The 25995-nt window shown below is 40.5% G+C and overlaps 1 protein-coding gene and 1 pseudogene across 1 annotated transcript in view; both read right to left on the bottom strand.

Moving 5' to 3' along the window:
- Positions 1 to 1146: 1146 nt before the first annotated feature.
- SWAP70 (switching B cell complex subunit SWAP70) overlaps positions 1147 to 25995 on the bottom strand; it is a 67958-nt gene continuing 43109 nt past the window's right edge. Inside the window, exons 5-12 of the mRNA XM_045557498.1 lie at positions 23189 to 23335; positions 21938 to 22046; positions 19123 to 19304; positions 12457 to 12564; positions 10124 to 10290; positions 5401 to 5599; positions 4256 to 4352; positions 1147 to 3912 (exon numbers count right to left, since the gene is read on the bottom strand). Of these exons, the coding sequence (XP_045413454.1) occupies positions 3806 to 3912; positions 4256 to 4352; positions 5401 to 5599; positions 10124 to 10290; positions 12457 to 12564; positions 19123 to 19304; positions 21938 to 22046; positions 23189 to 23335 (1116 nt within the window). The 3' untranslated portion in view covers positions 1147 to 3805. The remainder of the gene's footprint in view (positions 3913 to 4255; positions 4353 to 5400; positions 5600 to 10123; positions 10291 to 12456; positions 12565 to 19122; positions 19305 to 21937; positions 22047 to 23188; positions 23336 to 25995) is intronic.
- On the bottom strand, positions 5118 to 5175 carry LOC123643106 (annotated as a pseudogene).

The following is a 25995-nucleotide window of genomic DNA, read 5'->3' as shown; positions in this document are numbered from 1 at the left end:
CTGATCCTTACCCAGCTCGGGCAGCTGTGCTGTGCTAGCACTACCTTAAAAGCACAATTAAGGCTTTGCCAGATAGAAAAACCACCAGCGCTGTATGGGACACATCACCACCTGGGCAGTAAATCTGAAAATTCATTCCTCACCAGCTGCTGAATGGTACTGACAGACCCACCCTGTGTTTCATCACCCATAGGAAGAAATGGGTGTCAAGGCAGCTTTTACACATCATGCCTCGGCAACCTGCACGGAAAGACTATAGAACATCCAAAGCAATTCCCTTCAGATCTATGTAGAAAGGCCTTTACAGAGAGCTTCTGAAGCACAATGCCCCACACTTGGTGTGCCAAAGCTCCTGCCCCCTGCGCTCTCCCTTCCAGGTGCACCTCATTTACGCGTGAGACTTCTGAAAGACAGGGAAACCCTGAGCCTTTTGTGTTCTGCATAATAGAACTTGCCTTCTGTAGAGCAGGTTTTCTCAACCTCGCCATTGCTGACATTTTAGTCCAGATAATCCTCCGTTCCTGGGGGGCTGCCCTGTGCATTGTAGGATGTATTACAGCATCCCTGGCCTCTACCCACTTGATGCCAGTAATGTTCTCTCCAGTTGTAATAACCAAAAATGTCTCCAAACATTGCCAAATGCCCCCTGGTGGAGGGCAAAATCGCCACCAGTTGAGAACCACTGCAATAGAGAAGTAACAGTTTTAAAAAACACCAATTAGTGTTCTCTCTTGCCCACCCTCCCTCTAAAAGGGAAAGATCAGCATTCCAATGCACAATCAAGCTGGACTGAGTGGGCCCGCTTAGTCCACAATAGGAGTTTTATCTTGGTAGCCACATAAACCAAAACAAAAAAACCACACTGTTTACTGTGGTGAAAGAAAAACTGAAAGGCATAAAAAGAAAATACAGGAAAACAGAGGTAAGAGGATTTGGAGGTAACAGCAACAATGAAGGCGAAATCATCTTTGTAAGTTCCCGTTTGAGAGCTGACACATCAGCCATGGTTTGCCCACATTAGTGACTCAAACACCAAACATAAGGCCATAGCCAACTTCTTGGGGTCTAAACACCAACCCCAGTGTTTTTAAGAAGTGTCCCTAAAGTCTATCTCATTATATGAAAGTAAACATACATACACACAACTTTACCCCACTGTTTTATTAAATCAGTTTAAAATGTATGTTGTTCTGGTATTTTAATTTTCTTACTGGGTCCATTTTACTAAAAAAACATACAAAACATTTTTAATATATCTTAGAAAAATTAGCAAAAAATTAAAGTTGAGCATATTACATTACACAATGTTTCAATAAGAATGTTTGAAGATTATAAATATTTGGTTTCCTCTCAACATAGCGTATCACAAAAATACATTTTAAAAACTTTTTTCACATATAATTCCTATAAAAGATCATATCCCTCCCTACTTACTGAGGAAAAGGCCTGATGATGACAAGCACTCAAACGCTTCTTAGATTTTCTGTACAGTAATTACAAAAGTAAAACCACCGTGGGTTCCGTTAGCACTTTGACAGTTGACACCATTTTAAATATTAGGAAGAATTCAGTTAGTATGAAAATATCATTCCAAATGGGATTTACTCAGTTCATTTCTGTGCTTTGATTCGTTAATATCTATCTTAGGAAAAGCACTGTTTTAAAGGATTTTTGCCTCCTGGAGACAGTGCCATCGAAGCCAGGATGTAAACCAGTAACACAGTGCATTAAATAGAAAGCTTCTGCACAACCACATAGAACTGCTTGGTCAAGTGAAAGTCCATATGAGACCAGAAAGCAGGCAGTCCTCAGGGCCAGACAGTGAAGGTCCATGGAAGCCTATAAGCCCCAGGTCATGTTTTCAGCAGTAGCTGTGGCACAAGCCAGGTTTAAGGAAGGACATTCTGCAAAGGTACATGGCCTATTTCACCACTTCCCAAAAGTAGAAATTCACGTTTATTCCACCACCACCCTCCCCACCATGCACAGGCCATTAGACTCCCAAGCCCATACTGTTTCCACCCCATAGATTTCACATAGGTCATCAGCCTCTTTGTGAAGTATCTTTTTCTTAATTTGGAATGAGGGATACTGGAGTACCCTGGTGTGATGTGTGAACAAACCACGGGAAAGGTTCCACTTCTCATCTAGGTCTTGATCTGATATACCTCCCAGCTACTAAATAAAATGATGATACTGATAAGGAGCTGAGCAGAAACCAGCACCCAAATCAGCTGTTAAATTTTGAAGGCACATGATACAAAGATATTTTAGATCATAATCTAAACTTTATAAAGGCAACTATAAGAAATCATTAAATAAAGTTACATTTTTATTAAACAGCTAAAAACCTTAAGATAAATTTCTAAAGATCATTTCATTGGCAAATATTTTCCAGTCATTAAAGGTGGTAATTTATGGGATTATATTCCAGTTTCCTCTCATGTAAACAAATATATACATTGAAATCTCTAAAACCATTTCTCTAGATGTGTACATCTTTTTGGAATAGCTTCCTTACTACTTTTATGCAAGCACTAGTATAAGGACACGTGAGATTCTCGGTCCTCATTTAATACTTGTAGAGAGAGAGAGAGACTTTAATTATGCCACTGAATTCTGCCTCTTTTTTTTTTTTTAGCAACAATTGAACTATCCCCAAATTTATTTATAATTTTAAGTATTATTGCTGTCCATAGAGTTACTACTGCTGCTTATAAATTCTAAGTTGTTGGAAGGCTTGATCTCATGAATAATACTCTCTATCCAAAGATAAATCATATATGAAAACCTTCCTCAATATTCCTTTCAAATCAGATGCATAGAAACTATGATCCAAATTTCCCTGTTACACTTATTTTTATTGGATATTTCCTCTACTGTCACCCATGGAAGGAGGGAAAAGGCAGAAAAGCTGCCCACCTAACAAAGGTTAACATCATGGCTCAGTAAGGACATACCATTATCTTCATATTTTGAATCTAGCAAACGTCAACCTCCCATTGTCCATATGCATATAATCTGCTTTATAAATTATCCAAATAATTTTTATTTCAAATTGGCTTTTCCACTCCTTAACATAATCCTCTCACAGCCTGGCATATACTTGGTAGCACATCATTTGCTAGAGAGAGAGTGCAAGAAAGAACGAGAGAGAAAAGTAGGTTGAGAGTAATGAGCAAAGGGATGTTTTCCTTTGAGGTGAGGGGAAAGGACATGGGAATGATACAAGCCAGTGTATGATGGATAGGGAAGAAACATCTTAGTAGAAGCTAGAAAACCTCCACTGACCAGGTCACGTTCCAGAAGGGCAACCTAGAAAGGCAGTGGCTCCGTGACTTCTCCATCAGAGCACCAGTGGTCAAAGGCGCTTCACGTCAACTGGAATGGAATGGCAAGCAGACTGGCCAATCTAGTTTAAAAACATTCTGCCAAAGGAAAAAGCTGACATCCAGGTCCAAAGAGGTTCTGATTGTCCAGTGATACTGAGCACCTGCGCCCCACACCCCTCCAAGTGCTGCAGATGATGGAGTTGACTGCTGTCTGCACACTGCCTCATTCGGAGAAAAATCTGAGAGAACTAAAAGGTAATTTTCAGAAGCTGAAGAAATTTTCAAAGAAAGTATTTTTTATCTCTCTTTTCTCAGGAAGATAAATAGGAAGGCTTCCTTAGGAGTATGGACCCAATTAGAGGCACTCAAGGAAGAAGAGTTAGAAGCAGCAAAGCCCATTTCTTTTGTCTTTAGCATAAAGCTCTCCTGCCATGCAGTATCTACACAACTGATGTGACTTCAGTCACATGCAGTCACTCTGTGGTCTTCTTCCCTTTCCAGTTCTTTTCTCTCTCTTCAAGTTCTGCCTGGGTGAAAGCTGCAGGTCCCCAGTTAGTGATCAGGTGAGGATTCTTTGAACCTAGGAGACAAACATGCTTTAAATATAGGAAATATTGTGTTCTTCTACGTACATTATCATTTCTCCACAGAAAAAAACAGAAATGTTTCTTCTTCATTTCTTTTCTGAGGAATATCCATAAATGTCATACCAGCTAGGACAACCACAAGATGTATACAGAGGGGATTAACTGGGGCCCTCCTACCTACTAGAGGGCAAGTTATTCAAGAAAAATTTACCCTAACAGCTTGATTTTTAAACATTTGGACTAAAAAGGTTATTTTTGTTCAGTATAATTAATTATACAAATAAAACAAAAATAAATTTAAAAATAAATATATGATTACTTCATAGAGTCTGTTACCTGGTTCTATCAGTCGAATTAATCCTTCATGATGGGCCACTTTGTCCTTCCAGCTCTTGGTCTTATTAGTTGCCATCTCCAGCTTCTTTTTAACTCCCTGGAACAAAAATTGGATTTTGGACTATGCAGACACACAAGTCATTTAAGACCCAAATAACAATGATTGGGCCCTTAGTGTATGCTTGTAGATTATCTCATTAAATTCTCACGGCCATTTAGAGAAGCAGAACTATTATTAACCCCCATTGTACAGAGTGGAAACTAGGGTTCAGAGAGGTCACAGGGAGGAAACAGTAGAGCCAGGATGGGAACCCAGACCATACACACACTAATTACAGATGAATGCATACGATCCTGTGTGCCAGTTACAGTTTACTTGCCTCTCCGCTCCAAAACCACCCTTCACTGTCCTGCTGGTGAAATGAGAATCGTTCTCCCTCACTAGGTGGCAGTAGCTGTAAACTTTGTCAGTAGAGGGTGCTGAAGGAACAAGCGGACAAGGGGCTTTTCTTCCAGATTCCACTTGGCAGGCTTCTGTGACACTCAGGACACCCACGGTGCTCACCCACAGTGAGTTTTCATGGCACCTCCTCCTAGAGAGCGGCTTGCCAGTGAGCTCTGCTGGCACAGCACCTCGGCAAACTTTTCTGACATCTGTGGGCTCCCTCCAAAGAGGTCTAGCTCACAGCACTGGGGTTAAAGGGCAAGGGACCCTCTTGCAGTTTGTTCCTTCCCTGGATCTCTCCCTCAGTTCTAGAGGCAGTGGCTGGGTCCTACATCTGCCATTCCTGCATTCTTCAAGTCTTCTTTACAGCTTAGTAGGTAATCCCCTGTTATGGTTGATAATTTTTTGAGGGAGGAGGGGAGTCTTCTGGTGAGGACTGGAAAACTTGCTAAATTCTAAAAGAGCTATAACATTAATTTTTTTATATTAAACCTTTCCCATTCAAATTATTGTGTCATTTGTCTCCTGACTGGACTCTGACTGATATACTTATCTCCCATAAAAACCTCCTCTCTTTCTTCTTACAGCTAAGCAAAATTCTTACTATAGCTTCGTACTGACACATAAGCAAATATCCTATTACTGAAAAAAAATTTTTTTTATTTTAAACACACAAGTTTGCATGGCCCAGTGTGATTACCTCGTACTGCTCAAGCGCTTGTTTCCGCTCTAACTCAAGCTGCTCCAGCTGCTCCATGGCCTCCTGAAGGGCACGTTCCTTCAGGACACGCTGATTCTCCAACTCCTGCTTCTCCGCTTCAGTTGTCTGGATGGCCTGCTGCTGCTCCAAGTGCCACTTCTCCAGTTCAGCCCTCTTCGAAGACTCTTCCTCCAACAACCTACAATGGGAAGAAGATCTCAGGATCAGATCATGCCCAGGTCACCACCCTGACCCAGCAAGTGAGGGAGGCATTTTAGACAAGAGAGTATCTGAGGTCATTTCATGCCCCTTTCTCATTTTCCAAGGAGGAAACTAGGAGCCAGAGAAATTCATATTCACAAAGCAGGTAAAGTGGCCCATGTGCCCTGCTCCAAGCTCTCTCAGTTTTACCCTTTTTTGAAAAGAAAAAAAAAATAACATTTGTGCTATAGCTTAATGTGTACCGGGAACTGAGCTAAGAGTCAAGTGTATTTTCTCAATTAATCCTCATGGTGAACTCAGGTACTACTTACTATTCATATCTTAGAGATGAAGCAATTGAGGCACAAAGGTTAAGTGACCTGTACTAGGTCACCCACTTGCCAGGTGGTATAGCCAACTTTGAAATTTGCCTGGTTGCTACAACATTAAAACATTTTTCATCTAGTAAAATCCTATTACCACAGGAAAAGCTGATAATCAATGAAGATGAAGGGAGAAGGAGTTAATATAAGGCAGGATAATAATAGATACTATTTATTGAACAATTACTACATGTCTGGCACTTTATCTTCATTATTGCTAGCCCCTTAATAATCCTACAAGGTGTTACCCCCACGTTACAGATGAAGGCTTAACCATGGGGACCCAGCTTCCAGACTCAATATCCTTTTTAAGACACACTCCAGCTCCTTAGATGTCTCTTGGAGTTTGATGTCCACAACTGAACACAACACTGCAAATGTCTGACCGGTGAAGAGATTATCCACTCATTCACATGTATTTATTATGTGCCTTCTATGTGCTTTTCTAGGCATTGGGGATACAACCATGAACAAGACTGGATGGGCCCCTGTTTTTTTCCTTCTAGTGGTAAAAGTATGGAAGGGGAATGGATATTTGCAGGTGCTTAGGTTGCCCAGCCTCTGAACCCGCTTCATGTGTCTAGACAATCTGCCACAGTAGGAGTCTTAATGGAAGGCAAGGCCCATCTCCCTCTACAGAATCCACACGTGAGACACCTGCCCTACCACTCCTTGGCAGCCGGGACACAGTAGAAGCATGAGCAGATACCCCTCCTGGGACTTTGACTCTGAAGCAACTGACACAAAGAAGAAGAGCCAGTGAGAATTTATCTTGCTGGTGGCAGCAACATTCAGTGTCGAGAGCTCCCATGGGCAATGCTGACGCCCAGTACCAACGTTGGAATCAGTGGCATCCACTAGACTCTTCCCATGCCAGGTTTGGGCTGTAGTTGGGGCTGCTCATCCTACCTTGGTTCCCACCTGTGTTCAAGGCCTGGCCACCTGCCTTTCTGTGAAAATGGTGAACTATTTAAGAAACTTCCAATAAATTATTTTATTCCTTTAGCTAAGACAAGTTGGTTTCTGTGGTTTGCAAACAAGACTCCTGACCAAAGACTTTAGTGCCTCACTATCTGTGCCTTAGCTTTATACCGACCATCAAAGGTTTACTGATGGATTAAAGGTGATAATGCACGTAGGGTATTTACATGCCTGCCACCTAGTAAATGCCAAGTAAATCAGTGGTCCCCAACCTTTTTGGCACCAGGGACTGGTTTAATGGAAAACAATTTTTCCATGGGGGGGGCGGCTAGGGGTAGGGGAGCTCTGCAGCCTGGTCCCTAACAGGTGCAGGAGTAAATAACAGCTCATATTATTACAGTGTGACTATTACCTCATTTGCTCTGGACACTTCAAATTCATTAAAGCTGCCTAAGACTATACAAGGTTTTTGGCAACCACATCACAGAAGTGAAACCCTAACTCTTTTCAAAAGAATTGCTTAATATTAAGCCAGGTCTCCTGGATCCTGTACTTGTTCTGCTGATATTTTAAATTATCTCTTGGTTTAAAACCATCATTCCAGCCTGTCAACATCTTTTTTGAATGCTTATTTTTTACATTCTACACATTATATTACTATATCTTCCCCATCTGCAAATAAGATTAAGGAACAGAAAGCAAAACACTCTGAGTGACTACAAATGCCAGACATTATGCTGACCACTTGGCATGCATTATTTCATTTCATCTTCACAACCCTACAAGGTTGGCAATTACCCTTATTTTACAGATAAGGAACTAAAGGCTCAAAGTGTGAAATAACTTCTCTTAAGTTACACAGCTAGAAGTACCAGAGCTGGGAATCAAACGCAGACCTCACTCCAGAGCCTAATCCCAACTGCCTTCAAATGCATTAAAAGTATTATATCACCTGAAAGAGAGACTGTTGTTCCATGTGGCCCCAATGAGTAGAACTTGGATTCATGCATTCATGCAGAAAATATTCCCTGGGCACTTACTGTGCACCAATCACCACACTAGTTGCTGGAAATACAGACATGACTAACGAATGCTTCTGGACCTTACAGATCCAACATGGGTGAAAGTCATAATGGGACAGATTATGGCTCAGCCTCAAGAACTTTCCAATAACTTGCAAATGTTAAATGAACAGTTTTCTTCTGAGTTCACATCAGAAGAGGCTAGTAACTGTTAGGATTGCACATCAAAAATTAACTTCATAGACCCCTGGCCTAAGATTGTTTCATTTCATTAGTGCCAATGTTTCTAACCCAAGTCCATGATGACTTCCCTTGTTTTTTCCTACCCAGAAAGGCCTATCCTGAGGAGCAAAGTGCAAGCCCCTTTTGCCAATCTGAAAGAATACCTCCATGAATCACACTCAGCTTTCAGTGACTTTGGGAAAGAGAGGAACTCACCTCACTTAAAAATGACCTCTAGAAGGGGTCCATTTTAGAATAGTAAAATAGTTATATTCATAGAAGGGACTTTGCACACCAAGAAAAGCTTAAATTTTTGTGCACTACTTTAAGCTTATTGGAGGAGAGCTGCATATAGTAGTTATATTTAAATTCAAAAGGTTGAAACTGTTTTACTATTTGCTTAATCAGAGTGTACAAAATAATTAGCCAGAGCTTTTAAAATAGCAATATTCATGTCTAGCTCCTATCCACAGATATTTTGATTCGGTAAATTTTTTAAAAGCGTGGTAAGGTGATTCTGATATATATCACTGGTTAAAAACTACTTGCTTCAATTACCCAAAATTGTCCCTTATTCAAAACATCACTCATTCTATAAACACTAAATACCTGATATTTCAGTAAATTTCTAGAGTTATCTGGTTCCATTTGTGATCCAATCTCTGCTGTGTCATAATCAAATTCCCTCAAAACTGTAGTAATACATATAGCATATCTCACCTGTGAATTCTCTACAAAAGGACAATCTACAAACTCCTAATATAGCATGAATTATCAAGTGGCTCAAAAAATGAGTTAGTATCACATAGAATGCCACTCTTTGGAAGTCACATGGGACTCAAACCTTCCCATGCAATGGATCTTCTGCTAACGTCACTACCCAATGGTACTGGAAGGTATAATAGGTCCGTGAACCTGGTTAATACCACAGTACAGTAAACATACCCATGAGGCCTATACATGTCAGGCAATATACTAAGCACTTAATTTTCTGTTTAGAAAATAATTTTTCCTTAATAAAATCTAAATTTTCAAAACCAAATTATTTTTTAAGTTGCTTTTGGCAAAGTAATACAACTAAAAAGACTCCTTTTTTTCTCTCTTCCTACCTAAAGATTAAAAAAACATCTTTTGCTATTCTACATGTAAAATAGTAGCCATGGAAAACATATCCCAGCTCATCTCATAACTGCTCCCAAAAACAGGGGGTCACAGCTCAAAGCCTGGGTATATCTGTACTGACCAGGTGCTATTACAGTTACTGTGTTTTAGTGCCTCCCTCCCATTTTGAAGAATGCAAATAGGGCAGCAAGGTAAAAGCTGGAAGAGAATAGCTCAAATTTTCCCTTTGGGGTCTTCATTTTATTTTGTCCTCCCTGCTGCTGTAAGGCCCAAAATTGAGAGTTTTCACCTGAGAACATGACTATCATAAGTAGTAAATCTAACTTTAAAAGCTCTAAAGAAAAAAAACATCTACATTTCAAAATAACTTTTAAAACTAGGATTTCAAGTAGTAATGACTGAAGGAATATCACCAATCCTGAATGACCAAACAGTATATTTCCTCCTTATCCCCCAAATGTGGCTTCAACTCTGGCCTCCATACCTAGGGCCTTCTCTGGTCTGGAACATGTTAAAGAAGCCCAGTTCTCCACCAGAGCTGATCCTAGGTCTGTGGACATTCTAGAATATGACTAAAGGTACCCCTTCCAACACATCCACCAAACTATTCTAAAATAGATATAAAGTCCTTCTTTAGGACCAGAGCAAGGGCTTCCCAGTGCCCTAGAATGAGAAGAAGAAATACCCAGCCAGCCAAGTCCCCAAGGTCTGCCCAGTCTGGACAACACCTCAAGCTCAGTCACAGCCAGGGCTGAGACACCCCTTCCTCTCCACTATTCGTTAGTCATTCTGAGACACTGTATTAGCCCAAGCAAAGTACATAAAGGCAAAGGCTGCAAACCCATCTGGCACCTGGCCTGAAGCTTCCGCACTGTCTCTTCATCTTGCCGGGCCTGTCTCTCGTCCTCAAGAGCCTCCTGCAGCTTTAGGTACATGTCTTCAAGCTCCCGTACTCGCTGCAAATACTGTTCCAATTCAGAGGACTTTTGGGCAACCTGTTCTTCCATCTGCTGTCTGATCTGATGGTACAAACACATGAGGGTCATGTTTAAACACAAGTAGACATCTTCCTCGGGGAAGCCCTCTCCCTCCCGCTTCATTGGGGGGGGGGGGCGGGGGGGGTTGTCCATACCCACAGCACAGCCCATCAGGATGCCTGGGCCCTGTCCTTCAATCTTTAAAGATGAAGGAGTCAGGAGCACCACACCCAATACTAACAGTAAAACAGTCTGGGAAAAACAAATTGCAACCCAGAATGCTGTGTTCCTGCCCTGGTGTATTTTTTATCCCTTACACTCCGTATTTTAAGACTCAAGTCAAGAAAAAAAAAATGTTTCCCTGTAGAATTACTCTTTAAATTCCTTTCTATCTTAAAGCCATAACCTCTTTACCAACAGTCTTCTCTAAAAGCAATGAACCTTTTCCCAGTCAGAGCAGTCAGAGTGTTAAAGGGGAAAGTAAAGATTAGCCTGCAGGTCCCCTGTGCTTACCTGACTGCCTCCACCTCTCCTTTTGTCCCTCCCTAGGGCACCTCCAGCCCTAAAGGAACTTAAGCAATTAACTAGTAAGCAATTAGTGTCTTAACAAGTTATAGGGGTTTTTTTTCCCCTTCTGGGTTAAAGAGTTTTGAATCCCTGTCTTAAAAATTAAAAGAGAAGGCCTTCCTAAATATAATATCCCTGCAGTTTATAAAATATTGTCACTTGCATCAGCTCACTTCGTACTCATCAGAGTCACGAGAGATCATGACTCTGATCATCCAGCATTTAAAGAAGAGAAAGCCAATGCTCAGGAAGAAGGAGCAGAGAGGAAACAGGCCAGACCTTCTGGCTGTGAGGGCAGACTGCTTCTTCACATCACATCTGCCTTCCTCCAGGCGCTTTTCTGTCATAACACAAGCATGCCTCTTTCAATTCTAAGCAATAAAAAGTGACTAAAGGAAATGTCACACACACATATATTAGGCACTGGGCTTGGCACTGGGTACTCTACCACGCAGTATCACTCAAGGTGAGAAGATCTGTGTTCCAATTAATTAGCTAACTACCTAAAGCAACCTGGACCTTGGGTCTCATGGGGATGGGAGCCTCTAAGATGAATCAGAGCTGCCAAGAGCAGCAAACCAGAATCCAGATGTTCTTATGACTTCAGAGCACCACCCCACCCCCAACTTTGCTCATTAGAGAAGAGAAACGTCTTGGAAGCAATGCTTACTTTTCCCATAGCCATTGAAGGAAATCAAAATATTTCACCCCAAAATATACTTCCTTGACTTATTTTGAGATGGCTGTTGAGAGGGGTTGCAGACAAAGTAGCTATCTTTGGTGGGGAAGAGATTTGCATCTGTATAGAAAATCTGCATTGATGCAGCCAGGTTTTCTCTGGGGCCTTTCCTTATCCAGATCTAGGAAAGATTAACTGAGGGCCTGACACTTTTAAAGATCTGAGAGAAACATTTACCATATACTCTCTCCAAGGGCTGCTGCCTGTGAGATTTTATCTATATACCACCACCACCTCTGCTAGCCAGGCCTCCTCTTCTCTCCCCAACCACAACCTCTTTTGCCAGGATTCAAGTCCTGATTCTTTCTGTAATCTCAAGATGGTATATAAGCTTCTAAACCCCACTAGGGGCCTGGGAGTAATCACTGTAGTTCTCCCTTTGTACATATTAATAAATTTGTATGTCTTTTCTGCGATTAATCTGCCTTTTGTCAGTTGATCTTCCACCAAATCTTCAGCGGGCAAAATGGAAGTTTTCCCTTGGGCCCTAACACTATTTATTTGCCCAACCAGAACTCTTTTGAGAATGAAAAGAGAAGTTATTAAACATTATACCAGGATGACGGGGGACTGTCTCAGGCAAACCAGGACATATAGTTACCCTAACCAAGCACTTATCACCCCATTCCATAAATTTCTATTTAGAGGTCTTGAAAAGAAGGTTTATGTCTTTTACCTTTATATTTTTGGCACAGTGCCTGCTACATAGAAGGTGCTCAATAAACATATAATGTATGAATGAACAAACACATAACTTTCCCAATAGCCCACTGCAAGTCAGTGGCAGAACCAAGTTGATGAGATGGCCTCACTCCAGCAGCTCCCAGACCTGCCCCCTTCCCCCAACGCTGGCTGGCTCTGTGAGCTACTGCAGGGGCTTTCCCTAGCCACGTGGTACTCACAAGCTTCTCTCGCTCCAGCTCTGTGCTGAACCTGGCCTGCAGTTCCACTTGAGTCTGAAGGCGTTTCTTTTCCTCTTCTGCTGCACGAGATGCTGCTTCTTCCAGTTTCTACCCAATTAAAAAACCATCCACAGGAAAACAGTATTGTTACAGTGGAGTACATTGGGGGGGGGGGGGAAGAGATGGTCACATTTAAACATGTGGGTGAAGCCAAACATTCTTAGCATTCAATAAAGATGGAATAAAAACTTTCAGCTCCGTTGGAATTCCCTTCCAACAATTTGTCAGATCAACATACAAAACAAATTACTAAATGAATGACTACTAATGAGCCTGAACAACATTTTGCAAAGAAAGTTTTAGTATAGTCATTGCCTTAAATTCACTTGCAACTGCATTCATGAGGCTTGAGAGCTATTTCTTGAGTTCCTTCTGTACAGTTTTGTCATCTTACTCATTATTCCTTAAAACTTTTACCAGAACTCAACTTCCAGAAGGGTGGCATGAGGAGCTCCACAGACCTTTTCCCCAGCAAAACCGTAACTGGTGTAAATTATTTTTAAAAACAACCATTTAAAGTCTCTAGAAATTATACTAATGGTATACAGCAAATGGAGAATATTTAGCTAAGAAAATCTACTAAATCTCAGTAAAAACAGTGAGCATCTACGGCATGTGAGGCACAATGCACTCCCTTCTCCTACCCCACAATGTCAGTGAGAAGGAAGCTCTGCTCCAGGCAGATGGAACCCAGACCAAGGGCTCCCTCTCCCCTCAGTCATCTAGGGCTATGACATCTTCTGGGAGGAGGAAGGCCACCAGTATTTTTCATCCTCCTCAGCTCCATGTTGTAGAAACTCTAGTCCAGTCAAGAGTGGCTGAGAGGTCTGGGGCTCCCTTCCTCCACCAGCCCTTCACAGGGCAGAAGTTCTATCCCTGGTATGACAGGCTGAGAATATTGGGCCCAGTCACCCTTGTCCCAACTCACTTGTGAGGCAGAAGCTCCACACAGGGAGAGGCAAGCAGCAAAGACTAAAGGCCATCACCTCCACCTAGTGACAGGCTCATAAACCAGGAGTATCACTCCAAGAGAAGCAGACCACTGCCTCTGCCCCCAGCTCCAGAACATAGCACAGAGGTTCTGCCCAGGAAGAAAGCCAGGCTCTGAAGCTCTCCCCAAAAGAACTGACTTTATTTGAAAATGTAGTGAAGTACAAGCCTAAAGGCACTCTCAAAAACAATGGAGATTTTGGTGGTAAGGAATTAAGAGGAGGCTGATAGCTCCAAAAGAACAACAAACTGAACCACAGACCAGACAAAAACTTTGACAGAGAACCAGGAAAAGAGACAGCTAAGACAAGCTCTTAGGTAGTAGGAACAAGTCTCAAAGACATGTAGTCTTTAAGACAGGCCTTAAAGACTACATGTGGGCCTGAATTTAATCAGACTATGAGGCAAGTTAGACCCTAGGGCTGCACTGCCCAACAACCGGGCCACAGCAGCCCAGTACAGGTTTGTGGCCTGTTTGGAACCAGGAGGTGCATCACTGCCTGAGCTCCACAACCCCCACCCTCAACCCTCAACTGAGGAAAAATCTCCACGCCCCCTAACCCCAACTGCCGACTGAGGAAAAATGTCTTCCATGAAACTCTGGAACCAAGTCACACAGCAGGACATAAGGCGAGACTTCATCTGTATTTACAGCCGCTCTCCATTATCGACATCACTGCCTGAGCTCCACCTCCCCCCCCCACCCGCCCCACCCAGTCTGAAAAAATTGACTTCCATGAAACTGATCCCTGGTGCCAAAAAGGTTGGGGACCACCGCCCTACGCATTGTGAAAAACAATACAGCAATCGGCCGAAATTAGTGAACTTTAACAGCTGGGTGTGATAACAGAGGTTGACTGCTTAACAGAGAGAGCAAAAAAAGAGGCACTCAAAACAGCCCTGCTAAAATAACAGCATGTGCCCAAAGCTATGAGGAAAGGTAGAATCAGTATCCAGAGTTGCTACCATACATTATCTAAAATGTCCGGTTTTCAACAAAAAATTATGAGACATGAAAAGGAAAAGAAGCAATAGAAACTGTCTTTGAAGAGGCCCAGACAGTGCATTTAGCAGACAGACTCCAAAGCAGTTGTTAAAAATGGTGTATTTTCAGATAACTAAAGGAAACCATGCTAAAGAAGTAATGGAAGGAATGACAATATCCCATCAAACGAGATCTCAATAAAAAGACAGAAGTTTTGGTTTTTTTTTTTGGAGACAGAGTCTGCTCTGTTGCCCAGGCTAGTGTGCCATGGCGTCAGCTAGCTCACGGCAACCTCAAACTCTAAAAGACAGAAATTAAAAAAAAAAAAAAAAAAAAAAAAAAAATCAAATGGAAATTCTGGAGTTGAAATAGTAAAATAACTAAAATGAAAAATTCACTGGAGGACTCAACAGCATATTAGGGCTGCAAGAAAAATCTATCAAACATAGACTCATAGAAATTATGGAATTGAAAGGACAGAGTGAAAAAAGAATGAGAAAAAAATGAACAGAGCCTGAGAGAAATGCAGGACACCATTATGTACACCAACAGTCGCATACTGGAAGTATCAGAAGGAAAGAGGAGAAAGCAGTAGAAAAAATATCTGAAGAAATAATGGCTGAAAACTTCTCCAGTTTGAAGAAGGAAAACATTAATCTATACATTCAAGAAGTTCAATAAACTCTAGGATAAACACAAAGAAATCCACACCCACATCCATCACAGTAAAACTGTTGAAAGACAAAGACAAAAATAAAATCTTGAAAGCAGCAAAAGAAAAATGATTCACCACACATAAAGGAATTCCAGTAAGCTTGACAGGTGACTTCTCGTCAGAAACATGTGACTAGTGTAAGGCTGGTGGCGGGCACCCCTCCCCTCCCTAATGGAAAAAGAAGAAGCCCCTCCTACTCCTCCATACCTGTCCTAAAGCTGAAACAAAGAAATTCCTCACTCTTCCAGCGGAAACCTTCCCTCCAGAGAAACCCCCATCCCCCACCCCTAAAAAACGTATATAAGCCCACCCAGATTTCTGGGTGGGGCGGCTTCTCTGGCTCCACTGGTGGGACCATGAGGATCGCCCAGGCCCCTCTCTTGGGACCCGTTCGTTGCCCCTACTCGGGAGCACCCCAATAAAGCCTCTTTTACTTATCCCTTTTAACTCTGCTCGTCTTTCTTTCTCTGGCTCCGGCTACTCTTAAAACCTTACATTTGGTGCCGAAACCCGGGAGGGTGCTTTAACTTTCGACTGCGCAGCCCCTCCCGTGGACTCCGGTCTTAAAACGTTACAACTAGTTCTGGCAAAAATATTGTAAACAGAACTGCAGTGTGGCATTTCTGAGCTGGAGCACTTCACTGCCAAACCCCAGAACACTTTTTCTTCTGGCATAGTGAACAGTAACATTCAAGATGGTGGCTGGGCCGGGTGCGGTGGCTCACGCCTGTAATCCTAGCACTCTCGGAGGCCGAGGCGGGTGCATCGTTTGAGCTCAGGAGTTCAAGACAAGCCTGAGCAAGAGTGAGACTCCGTCTCTACTAAAAATAGAAAGAAATTATATAGACAACTAAAAATATATATATAAAAAAAATTAGCCGGGCATGGTGGCGCATGCCTGTACTCGGGAGGCTGAGGCAGAAGGCTCACTTGAGCCCATGAATTGGAGGTTGCTGTGAGCTATGCTGATGCCACGGCACTCTAGCCTGGGCAACAGAGCGTGACTCTGTCTCAAAAAAAAAAAAAGATGGTGGCTGTTCCATCAGCCTGGATTTCATAATTATAGATGTACGTACTCTTTGGTCCAAAATTCCTACTTCTGTGAATTTATTCTACAGAGATATCAGAACATGTATGAATGCAAATACAATGACACAGGTTTAATTCCCTATAGCACTGTCTATTAAAACAAAAGTTTAAAACAACCCAAATGTTCATCAACAGGGAACTGGTTAAATAAGTAATAACACAGCCATATAATAGGATATTATACAGCCATAAAAAAGAATGAAAAAGCCCTCCTTACCCTTCTATATCTCTTATGAGATATAGAAAGATCTCATAAATACATTAAGTGAAATAAACTAGACAAAGAACAATAAGGTTGGTATGTACTTTTTTGTTTTTAAACAAATGGGAAAATAAGAATATACGTTCATATTTGCTTACCTTGGACAACGGGTAGAAAAAAGTCAGGAGGGGGAAAGAAGTGGGAGGAAATTTTTCCATGGAATGCCTTTTTAAAAAAATATTTTTATACATAAAAATTTTTTTAGAGACAGGGCTGGAGTGCAGTGGCATGATGATAGCTCAACGTAACTTCAAACTCCTGGGCTCAAGCAATCCTCCTGCCTCAACCTCCCCAGTAGCTAGGACTACAGGCATGCACCACCACATCCAGCTAATTTTTTAAATTATCTGTAGAGACCGGTCTTGCCATGTTGCCCAGGATGGTCTTGAATTCCAGGCCTCAAATGATCCTCCTGCCCTGGCCTCTCAAAGCACTGGGATTATAGATGTAAGCCACTATGCCCAGCATAAAATTACCATGATTTCTTATTCCTTCTGATTAAAATGAGGCCTGTCAAGTCTTAAGAACCTGACAGACAGGTAACCTAATTCCAGGTGATTAAAATACTCATCTAAGCAATGTTTTTCTGAGAATGCTTCAGTGAAAAATTAGAAAATTGTATTTATTGACAAGAAAAAAAATTATTAAGAGATCTATAAAAATGTTTCAGTACTTATCCAAGAATCCCAAATTGGTCGCTTAAATAATTCTGTAAACCTAGGTAGGCAGTGGGGAAGCTGTCTAGGTAGGTTTATACCTTGCCAACACCAGGCATGAATTCACATTTCACAAAACAGGGCCCCTATATGCTTCCAGGAGACAGAGTTTATAGAGTTTAAGATTCAAGGGCATCAGATGGATGAATGTCAAATGCATGATGCTGAGTGAAAGAACCCAGTCTTGAGAATTTTTATGCTGTATGATTCAATTTACATGACAATTTGGAAAAGAAAAAAATATAGGAACAGAGAACAGATCAGGGGTTAGGGATGAGGGAAAGGTCTGAACACAAAGGAGCAGCATGACGGAATTCTTTGGGTATTAGAATTGTTCTATATCCTGCCTGTGGTGGTTACAAGAATCTAGACATATGTAAAAATTCATGAAACTATATATAAATTATACATTTTACTATTCATAAATTTCTTTTTTTTTGAGATGAGGTCCATGTTGCCCAGGGTGGTCTCAAATTCCTGGGTTCAAGCCATCTACCCACCTCAGTTTTCTGAGTAGCTGGGACTACAGGCATGTCACTGTGCCCAGCCCTATTTATAAATTTGAAAAAATTAAAAGAAAAAAAAAGAGTTTCTAAAATGTAGGTATTGGCAATATTCTAGCTTAATGTGGGTAGTAGTTTCACGGGTATTCACTGTATGATTATTTGTATACACATATTTCATACTCTCCTCTGCAGGCATGAGCTATTTTATAATTTTAACAAATTATAAAAAAAGACACCAAACGCGACCTCCCCACCTCCTCCACCACTCTCATAACACCCATTTCTGATGTATGTACGGTGGAAGGAGGAAGCAGCAATCACATACTGCAGGTGCTCAGCGTACCCTATTCAAGGGAGTTTTTGAAGGAAACAAACGTATTGCAGCAGAAGAGGCATGATGCAAGAGTGATGGGGGGAAGGGCAGTAAGAACCAAGGAGCTGCTTTTAGAAAGTGTGCCATAGTAACATCTGTTTCTAAGACTGTATTCCCACATGGTTCCTAAGATTACAAAAGTATTTTTTAAAATCTTTACTTTTGAGTCTACTCAGAGCAAGTTTAGCACACAGTGTGGCATTTCTATGGTTACAAAGGAATGTGGGGTCTTAGGCTACGAGTTCCCCCCACATCCCAGGGCAAAGGTTTTGCACAGGAGAACGCAAAAGGGTCTTTCACCTGTTGTTAGTAGGTGCTTACTGATTCAAGGCAGATAGGCTCAGATCAGCGGTGTCCCAAATAAAGGCCATGCCCACATACTGGGGGGCTTACTACCACCCCCACGAACTGTGACATAACCAAGGAACAAAGTTTCCCAGTGAACATCAACTATCTTACACAGCCGATGGTACCTGACCTCCTATCATTAAGATGAAAGGCGAAGCTGACCCAGACTATATTTTCACTCCAAATAGTAACTAAAACCCATAATTCTACAGTAAAGTTCTTCCAAGGCACTCCTGAGTGAAGATGGGAGCTAACAGGGAAAATTTAAAAAGCAACAAACCTTGCCCAGGTCACCAAAAATGGCCTTGACATCCTCAAGGGAATAAAATTTTGCATCTTCCTGTGACAAAATTTAACCATGTTCGTTATTCTTATAAATATGCCTTCCTAGTCAATGAAATGTTTTTGCTGCCCAGAGACCCACATACTTTCATGGCTGAGAAAACCAAGGTGTCTCGCCCAGTGGTCTGGGTTCACTTCCTGAGAACATAGTTCATAAAAAAATTCTCCATAAAACTGCACTAAACTAGTCTTGGAAAGACCAAAGCCCCTAAGCAAGGCATCAAGTGATGGCTTCTGAGTGGAATGAAGAGCCCTCCCCCAGCCCGGCGCTCACGCCCACCTTCCTCACGGTCTCCAGCTCCTGCTGCTTGTTTTCATTGGCCACCTGGAGCTCCTTCATCTGTCGTTCTAGCTCCTCCTGCTCGGCCAGCAGCTTCTTCCGGAGTTCTTTCCGGCGTTGGCGGGCTTCTTTGTGTGGTGGGGGGCTGCCGAGCTTCAACAGATGGATAGTAGAATGAATGGCTATAAAAGGTATAGGAGAAAAAAAATGGAAAATAGTCTTTATTCTTTTTTAAAAACAATTTATACAACCCTTTTACTGTATCTTTCTAATCTATAGGTTTGTTTGTTTGTTTGTTTGTTTTAAGACAGAGTCTTGCTGTATTGCCCAGGCTGGCCTAGAACTCCTGGGCTCAAGCTGTCCTCCCACTTTAACCTCCCAAGTAGGTGGGCCTAAAGGTGCTCACCACTACACCCAGCTTGAAATATTCTTTATTCTTTGTAACCCTAACATGCAAATGGCACAGTGGGAAGAAAACCAAACAGGAAAGCAGACGGCAGAGTACAGATTCTGATTTGCCACTCAGTAGTGGTGTGACCTTGTGCAAGTCACAGGACCTGTTGCACCTTCAGTTTCCTCATCTCTGAAATGAGAAGAATGATCTATGAAGTCCCTTGCAGCTCCAAAATTCCATAACTATATCTGTGTTTAAAGAGATACTTTGAGAATACCGCACACATTTTTTTCTTTTTTGGCTCAGTACAGTTGAAAGAACACAATTTAAGAACTTGCGATAATACTTTCAACTCCCTCTTTTATGATTCTCATAAAGCCAAATAAGAATAAGACATAGTAAAGCCAGAGATTCAAAGTTCCTGATACCTGATTTGCAAACTGCCACGGTTAATCTCCCCCTCCTCTATGTCTTATGAAACCATCTCCCTACACACTCCCTTCCTGAGATAATAGATCACAGTAGCTGCCATTTATTTTAAAAATAAAATAAAGTAAATATATACCTTTACATGCATTATCTAACTTTTATATGAACTCTGATTTCTTTCTTAATATTTTTGTTACTTAAATGTAACTTCTTGAATAGCTAATACTTTCACATTGTTCAAATTCAAAAAGGGTTTAAGTCTCCCTCCTACCTCTATTCTTCAATACTGGGTTACCCTCCCCGCTAGCAACTAATGCTAACAGTTTCTTATGCATCTTTCCTGAGATATTTTAAGCCTATACAAATAAGTATGTATGTATGTCCTTCACCTTCTTTTGACACAAATAGTGGCACAACCTACTCTTCTGAGCCTGAGTTTTTTCACTTTATTTATCTTGGAGAGTTTTCCATATCAGTACATAAAGTACTGAACAGTACACCATTGTGCAACTATACCATAATTTATTCAACCATTTCCCAATTAATGGACACTTAGGCTGTTTGCAATCTATGTCAATTTGAAAATGTGCAAGTATGTCTGTCATTATCTATTTTCTAACCCTCACAACAACCCTGAGAAGTAAGTACTATTATTATCCCAATTCTACGAAAGAGGAAAACAGTCACAGAATTCACAACTTGGCCAGGCGCAGTGGCTCACGCCTGTAATCCTAGCTCTCTGGGAGGCCAAGGCAGGTGGATCGCTCGAGGTCAGGAGTTCAAGACCAGCCTGAGCGAGACCCCATCTCTACTAAAAAATAGAAATAAATTATCTGGACAACTAAAAGTATATATAGAAAAAATTAGCCGGGCATGGTGGCGCATATCTGTATGTAGTCCCAGCTACCCAGGAGGCTGAGGCAGTAGGATCGCTTAAGCCCAGCAGTTTGAGGTTGCTGTGAGCTAGGCACTCACACTAGCCCGGGCAACACAGTGAGACTCTGTCTCAAAAAAAAAAAAAAAAGAATTCACAACTTAACCCAAGAGATGCAGGAGAGAACTCCAGGTATATGTGCATCAAATTCTTAAGCCATATCAAAAATGACCATAATCTCCAATATAACACAATTCTACCTATGTCTAAGAACATAATATTCAGCATCTCCCTTTAGGATTTTATATATATATATACACACACACACACATATATAGTGTTTCATTTTTTACTAATTTTGGAATAATGTAATACTTTAGTTTAAAAGTTATTAATTCAAAAGATTGCATTCTTAAGATGTTTGAAACTAATGATTTCCTGTGGAAGCAATAAATCTTGAAAATCACTTGGAGTATTCCAAAGCTATTACATAATTCCTCTTTTGTTTTACTATTACCAAAAACTCAAGATGGCCACTTTAAAATTCTTCATAATCTTTAAAAGGGGAAATTCTATACTTTTTTTAATAGTAAGAATAAGTAAAATCTAAAATCTCACATTTATAATTTATCCACAAATTCATTATGCAAATAAAATTGATAAAAAAATTGGAGAACTCAAAATTTGTTTTGTTTTTTTGTTTTTTGAGACAGGGTCTTACCCTGTTGCCTGAGCAAGAGTGGTGTCATGATAACTCACTGCAACCTTACATTCCTGGGCTCAAGTGATCCTCCTGCCTCAGCCTCCTGAGTAGCTGGGGGGACTACAGGCACGCACCACCACACCCAGCTAATTTTTCTATTTTTTGTAGAAACGGGGTCTTGCTCTTGCTTAGGCTGGTCATGAACTCCTGGCCGCAAGCAATCCTCCCACCTCAGCCTCCCAAAGTGTGAGGATTACAGGTGTGAGCCACTGTGCCCAGCCTCAATTTGTTTTCCCTTCATGTAGAAATAACTATAGACAATGAAGAAACAATGCCTTAGTATTTTTCATGAAATTCAAAACTAGAAAGTCAGAGTTATCAAGTATATCATAGCAAATAATAAAAATTACCTTACCCTGAATCCACTCTTGTTTCTTCTTCTTATCTGAAGCACTGATTTCAAAGGTCTTATCAAAACATTTTACAAGAAAAAGGCATTTCTTTACATCTCTGTCAGGCAAGGACTAAAACAGAAAGCAAAATGAGTTCTTTAAAATTTTAAAGTATTTAAATTCAATTTAATCTTAATTGTTTATATAGATCTGCCTCACTGAAACTCAATGTCAATGAAAAACACCTAATAAATGCATATTACTGATTTACTAATGTTGTTCCCACAATGAACCCTAATTGGTACACCTATATCTGACTAGAAGAACTATAAACACCTGTTGGGAACGCCATAGTTTGGGCTTTCCTGAGCATAGCCACTCTTGTACCTGAGCAGAAACCCTGGAAGGTACATCTATAGAGTTGGTACAAGAGGTATTGACTCCTATGGGATATGAGGCTTCTAAGTGAGGGTGATTCCTACATCCGCCTGTTGTGGCTTCCTCTCCTCATACCTAGGATGCTGTGGCTGGCAACCTGTGGCTGCTCTCCCTTATCATTATGAGCAGACTAGCATGGTCCATGGGGTCTTGAGGGTCTCCACATTTAGTTAAATCTAAGACGATCCCTTTGTGAGCATTGCACACCCCAAGGCATTAATATATCTATACCATTTCATTCACCAAAATATATTACACTTTATGAGTGAGAACTTAGGTATTTAAATGTTCTTCAACAAATACAGACATGGGAACAGTTCATATAAAAATTAAAAACTCAAAAATGTATGTTCTTGAAAATTTCACTTCTTTACAGAATTAGTACCTATGAATAAAGTGTCCTAAAAGTCACACAAAGTATTCAAAGGCAATGCTTACATCTTCTTTTATTTATTATACTCAAAATGTCCCATATTTTATGGCATATTCAAAATTTCAAATATTGTCTTACTCAACACTTTTTTTACTTAATTATCTTTCTTTATGACTCTATTTTATTCAATAAATGACTCCTTAAGTGTTCAAACAAATTAGATTCAATCCTTATACTTTGTTCACGAGTATAAGATTGAAAATAAATTCACATTAGAAAAAATTTTTTCAGCTGTCTTTAATTTTTGGTTCAGAAACTAAAGCAACTATATGCCTACAATATTTTAGAAATGTAAATTTGGGGATTATTTTAAGGCTCCAGAAGGAAGGGAAGGAGAAACTACTTAAGCAGCAGGGGGCAGCACCGGGTAATCTTGTGAAGAAGTAACAGCAGCCTTCCTTACCTCTACACAGCAATTTTCATCCAAGAGAATGTCTCCTTTCTTATCTTTTAGATCCTCACTCACGTAATAAGAAATTATGTTGGGTTTTAGTACAAACCAGCGTTCAGTCCAGTTTTTCCGTCTATGGCCTTTTTTCATCATGTAACCCTATGAAAGATTTAAACCTGATATAAAAGTCTGTCCTTTTATTTGTAAGAGCTGATATCTCTTCCTTGATATCCTTGCCTACTCCATTATTTGATATACAACCCTAAATACATAATTATCAACATTTCTTGCCCTTGGTGGGTCATGGACCACCAAGAATTTATGAAGGCCAAGGGTACTATACGAAAATTCATGCACTCACATGCAGACAAAAGGTTGCATATAATTTCACACACTTCAGAGACAATCCCTCCCCAAAGTGATACACAGACAATAGACTTAGAAACCCCTGATGCTGGTTTTTTTTTTTAGTTATTTATCTTTTAGAGATACCTATTTATAGATAAAATGAATACCTGAGATCTGCTTCAAAATACAGGAGAGGCAAAAGTAGGTGGGGTAGAATTAACCATGTGTTCGTGGTTAGTGGGGCTGGGTGATGGGTACATGGGAATTGATTATACTATTGTCTATTCTGTATTTTTAGAAAAAGAAAGGACTCCTAACAGTAATTCTCAGTAAATTAAAACCTCAATAAATGAAAATGCTAAAAGGTGTCAACTTGGCCAAACATATCTTCTCAACCAAATATTCAAGGATTTCTACTTCTGGTGCCAACCTACCTTTTCTGAAGGATGAACTCTGCTCCAGACAAGCAGAAAAGTACTAGACCAGGAGTTAGGATACTGGCTTCTAAGCTCACACTCACTAGGCCTGTATTTCCTTCCCATATACCAGTTTCAGGGGTGTATAATTCAAATTTTTTACTTCAGCAAAATTATACATTATTATAGGGCAAAACCCTTTAGGGTTGTTTGAGAATAGCTGATATTTTTAATATTAAATCTGTAAGTGCTGATAACCTACAGAAGGTTATACATATCATTAAATACATATAATATTAACTTCACTATAAGTTTCATTTGATTATTATATTAAGTTCTAATCATATTATTAATATTTATTCAATTTCCTAATCATTGGACATTTAAATCAAAAGTATTTCATACTGTAATTCAACTGTAGTCTTATATCCTGCCACCCTAATAAGCCTTGAAGCCCTCTTCAGACAGAGACCATGTTTCATATCTCTTTGTAGCACCAAAAACCTATAGAAATTAAGACTCAATTAATGTTTATTGATGGGCTCCATTAGGAAAAAAAAAGCAAAGACAATGTCACCTACTGAACAAAAAAAAGGAGAAAGTAAGGAAATCCCAAATCAGAGTTTTTTTTTTTTTTTTTTTTGAGACAGAGTCTCACTTTGTTGCCTGGGCTGGAGTGAGTGCCGTGGCATCAGCCTAGCTCACAGCAACCTCAAACTCCTGGGCTTAAGTGATCCTCCTGCCTCAGCCTCCCGAGTAGCTGGGACTACAGGCATGCGCCACCACGCCCAGCTAATTTTTTTCTATATATATTTTTAGTTGTCCAGATCATTTCTTTCTATTTTTCGTAGAGACGGGGTCTCGCTCTTGCTCAGGCTGGTCTCGAACTCCTGACCTCGAGCGATCCACCCGCCTCGGCCTCCCAGAGGGCTAGGATTACAGGCATGAGCCACTGCGCCCGGCCCCAAATCAGAGTTATTATTCAATATTATAATGTTACAAAGATCCATCAAAAAATTGTAAGTTCTATTAAACAAGCATTAAGCTTCCCATATGTATATCATATGCTATCCTGGGTGCTGAGAAAACAAAGATAATAGTCTAAATAAGACAAATGCAACTTTGCTTTATAATGGTATTTTTTCTCAGAAGTAGGGTAATTTTTCTGATTTTATAAAAATAATATAAAATCATGTAGAAAGTCCATAATACAGAAAAAAATAAAGAAAAAATAAAAGTCACCAAAATCCCACAATCCTGAGGTGATCACTGTGAGCATTCTGGTACAGATCCTTCCAGACAGCTCTACACACATGCATCACATTACATGAAAGGGATTACAAAGATATTGCCTGTTCAGCAACGTGTTCTTTTTACTGAACAATTTATTATGGAGATATTTGCAGATCAATGGGTATGAATGTAGACATGACAAGGAGATGCTTTAAAAACAGTTTGGAAATGTCATTATTTGAGTAGTTCTCTCAGGCTGGGTGTGGTGGCTCATGCCTGTAATCCTAGCACTTTGGGAGGCCAAGACAGGAGTATCACTTGAAGCCAGGAGTGTAAGACCAGTCTGAGCAACATAAAGAGACCTCATCACTACAAAAAAATTTTTAAAAAATTAGCTGGGCATGGTGGTTCCAGCTACTCAGGAGGCTGAGGTGGGAGGGTTGCTTAAGCCTAGAAGGTTGAGGTTGCAGTGAGCCATGATGATGATGCCACTGCACTCTAGTCCAGGCAACAGAGCAAGACCCAGTCTCCAACAACTACAAAAAAAGTTCTCTCAAAATAGTATCTTTCCAATTCTTAACTGTACTTTAAAACTGTACTGTAATTCTTTAAAGTGAAAGCCTAATACAAGACTGGGAAAATAAGAAACTTTATTCCTGTTCTAAATCAGTATAACACAATAAGTGTAAGAGACTAAGATGACTTATATTCATCTTTTGTGATGAAAATATTAATTTCAACTTTTTTTTTTTTTTGAGACAGAGTCTCACTTTGTTGCCCGGGCTAGAGTGAGTGCCGAGGCATCAGCCTAGCTCACAGCAA

Source organism: Lemur catta, chromosome 7 (assembly GCF_020740605.2).
Source record: "Lemur catta isolate mLemCat1 chromosome 7, mLemCat1.pri, whole genome shotgun sequence".
NCBI lineage: Eukaryota > Metazoa > Chordata > Mammalia > Primates > Lemuridae > Lemur > Lemur catta.
Note: the sequence above shows the minus strand (reverse complement) of the source record. Positions and strands in the feature narration are given on the sequence as shown.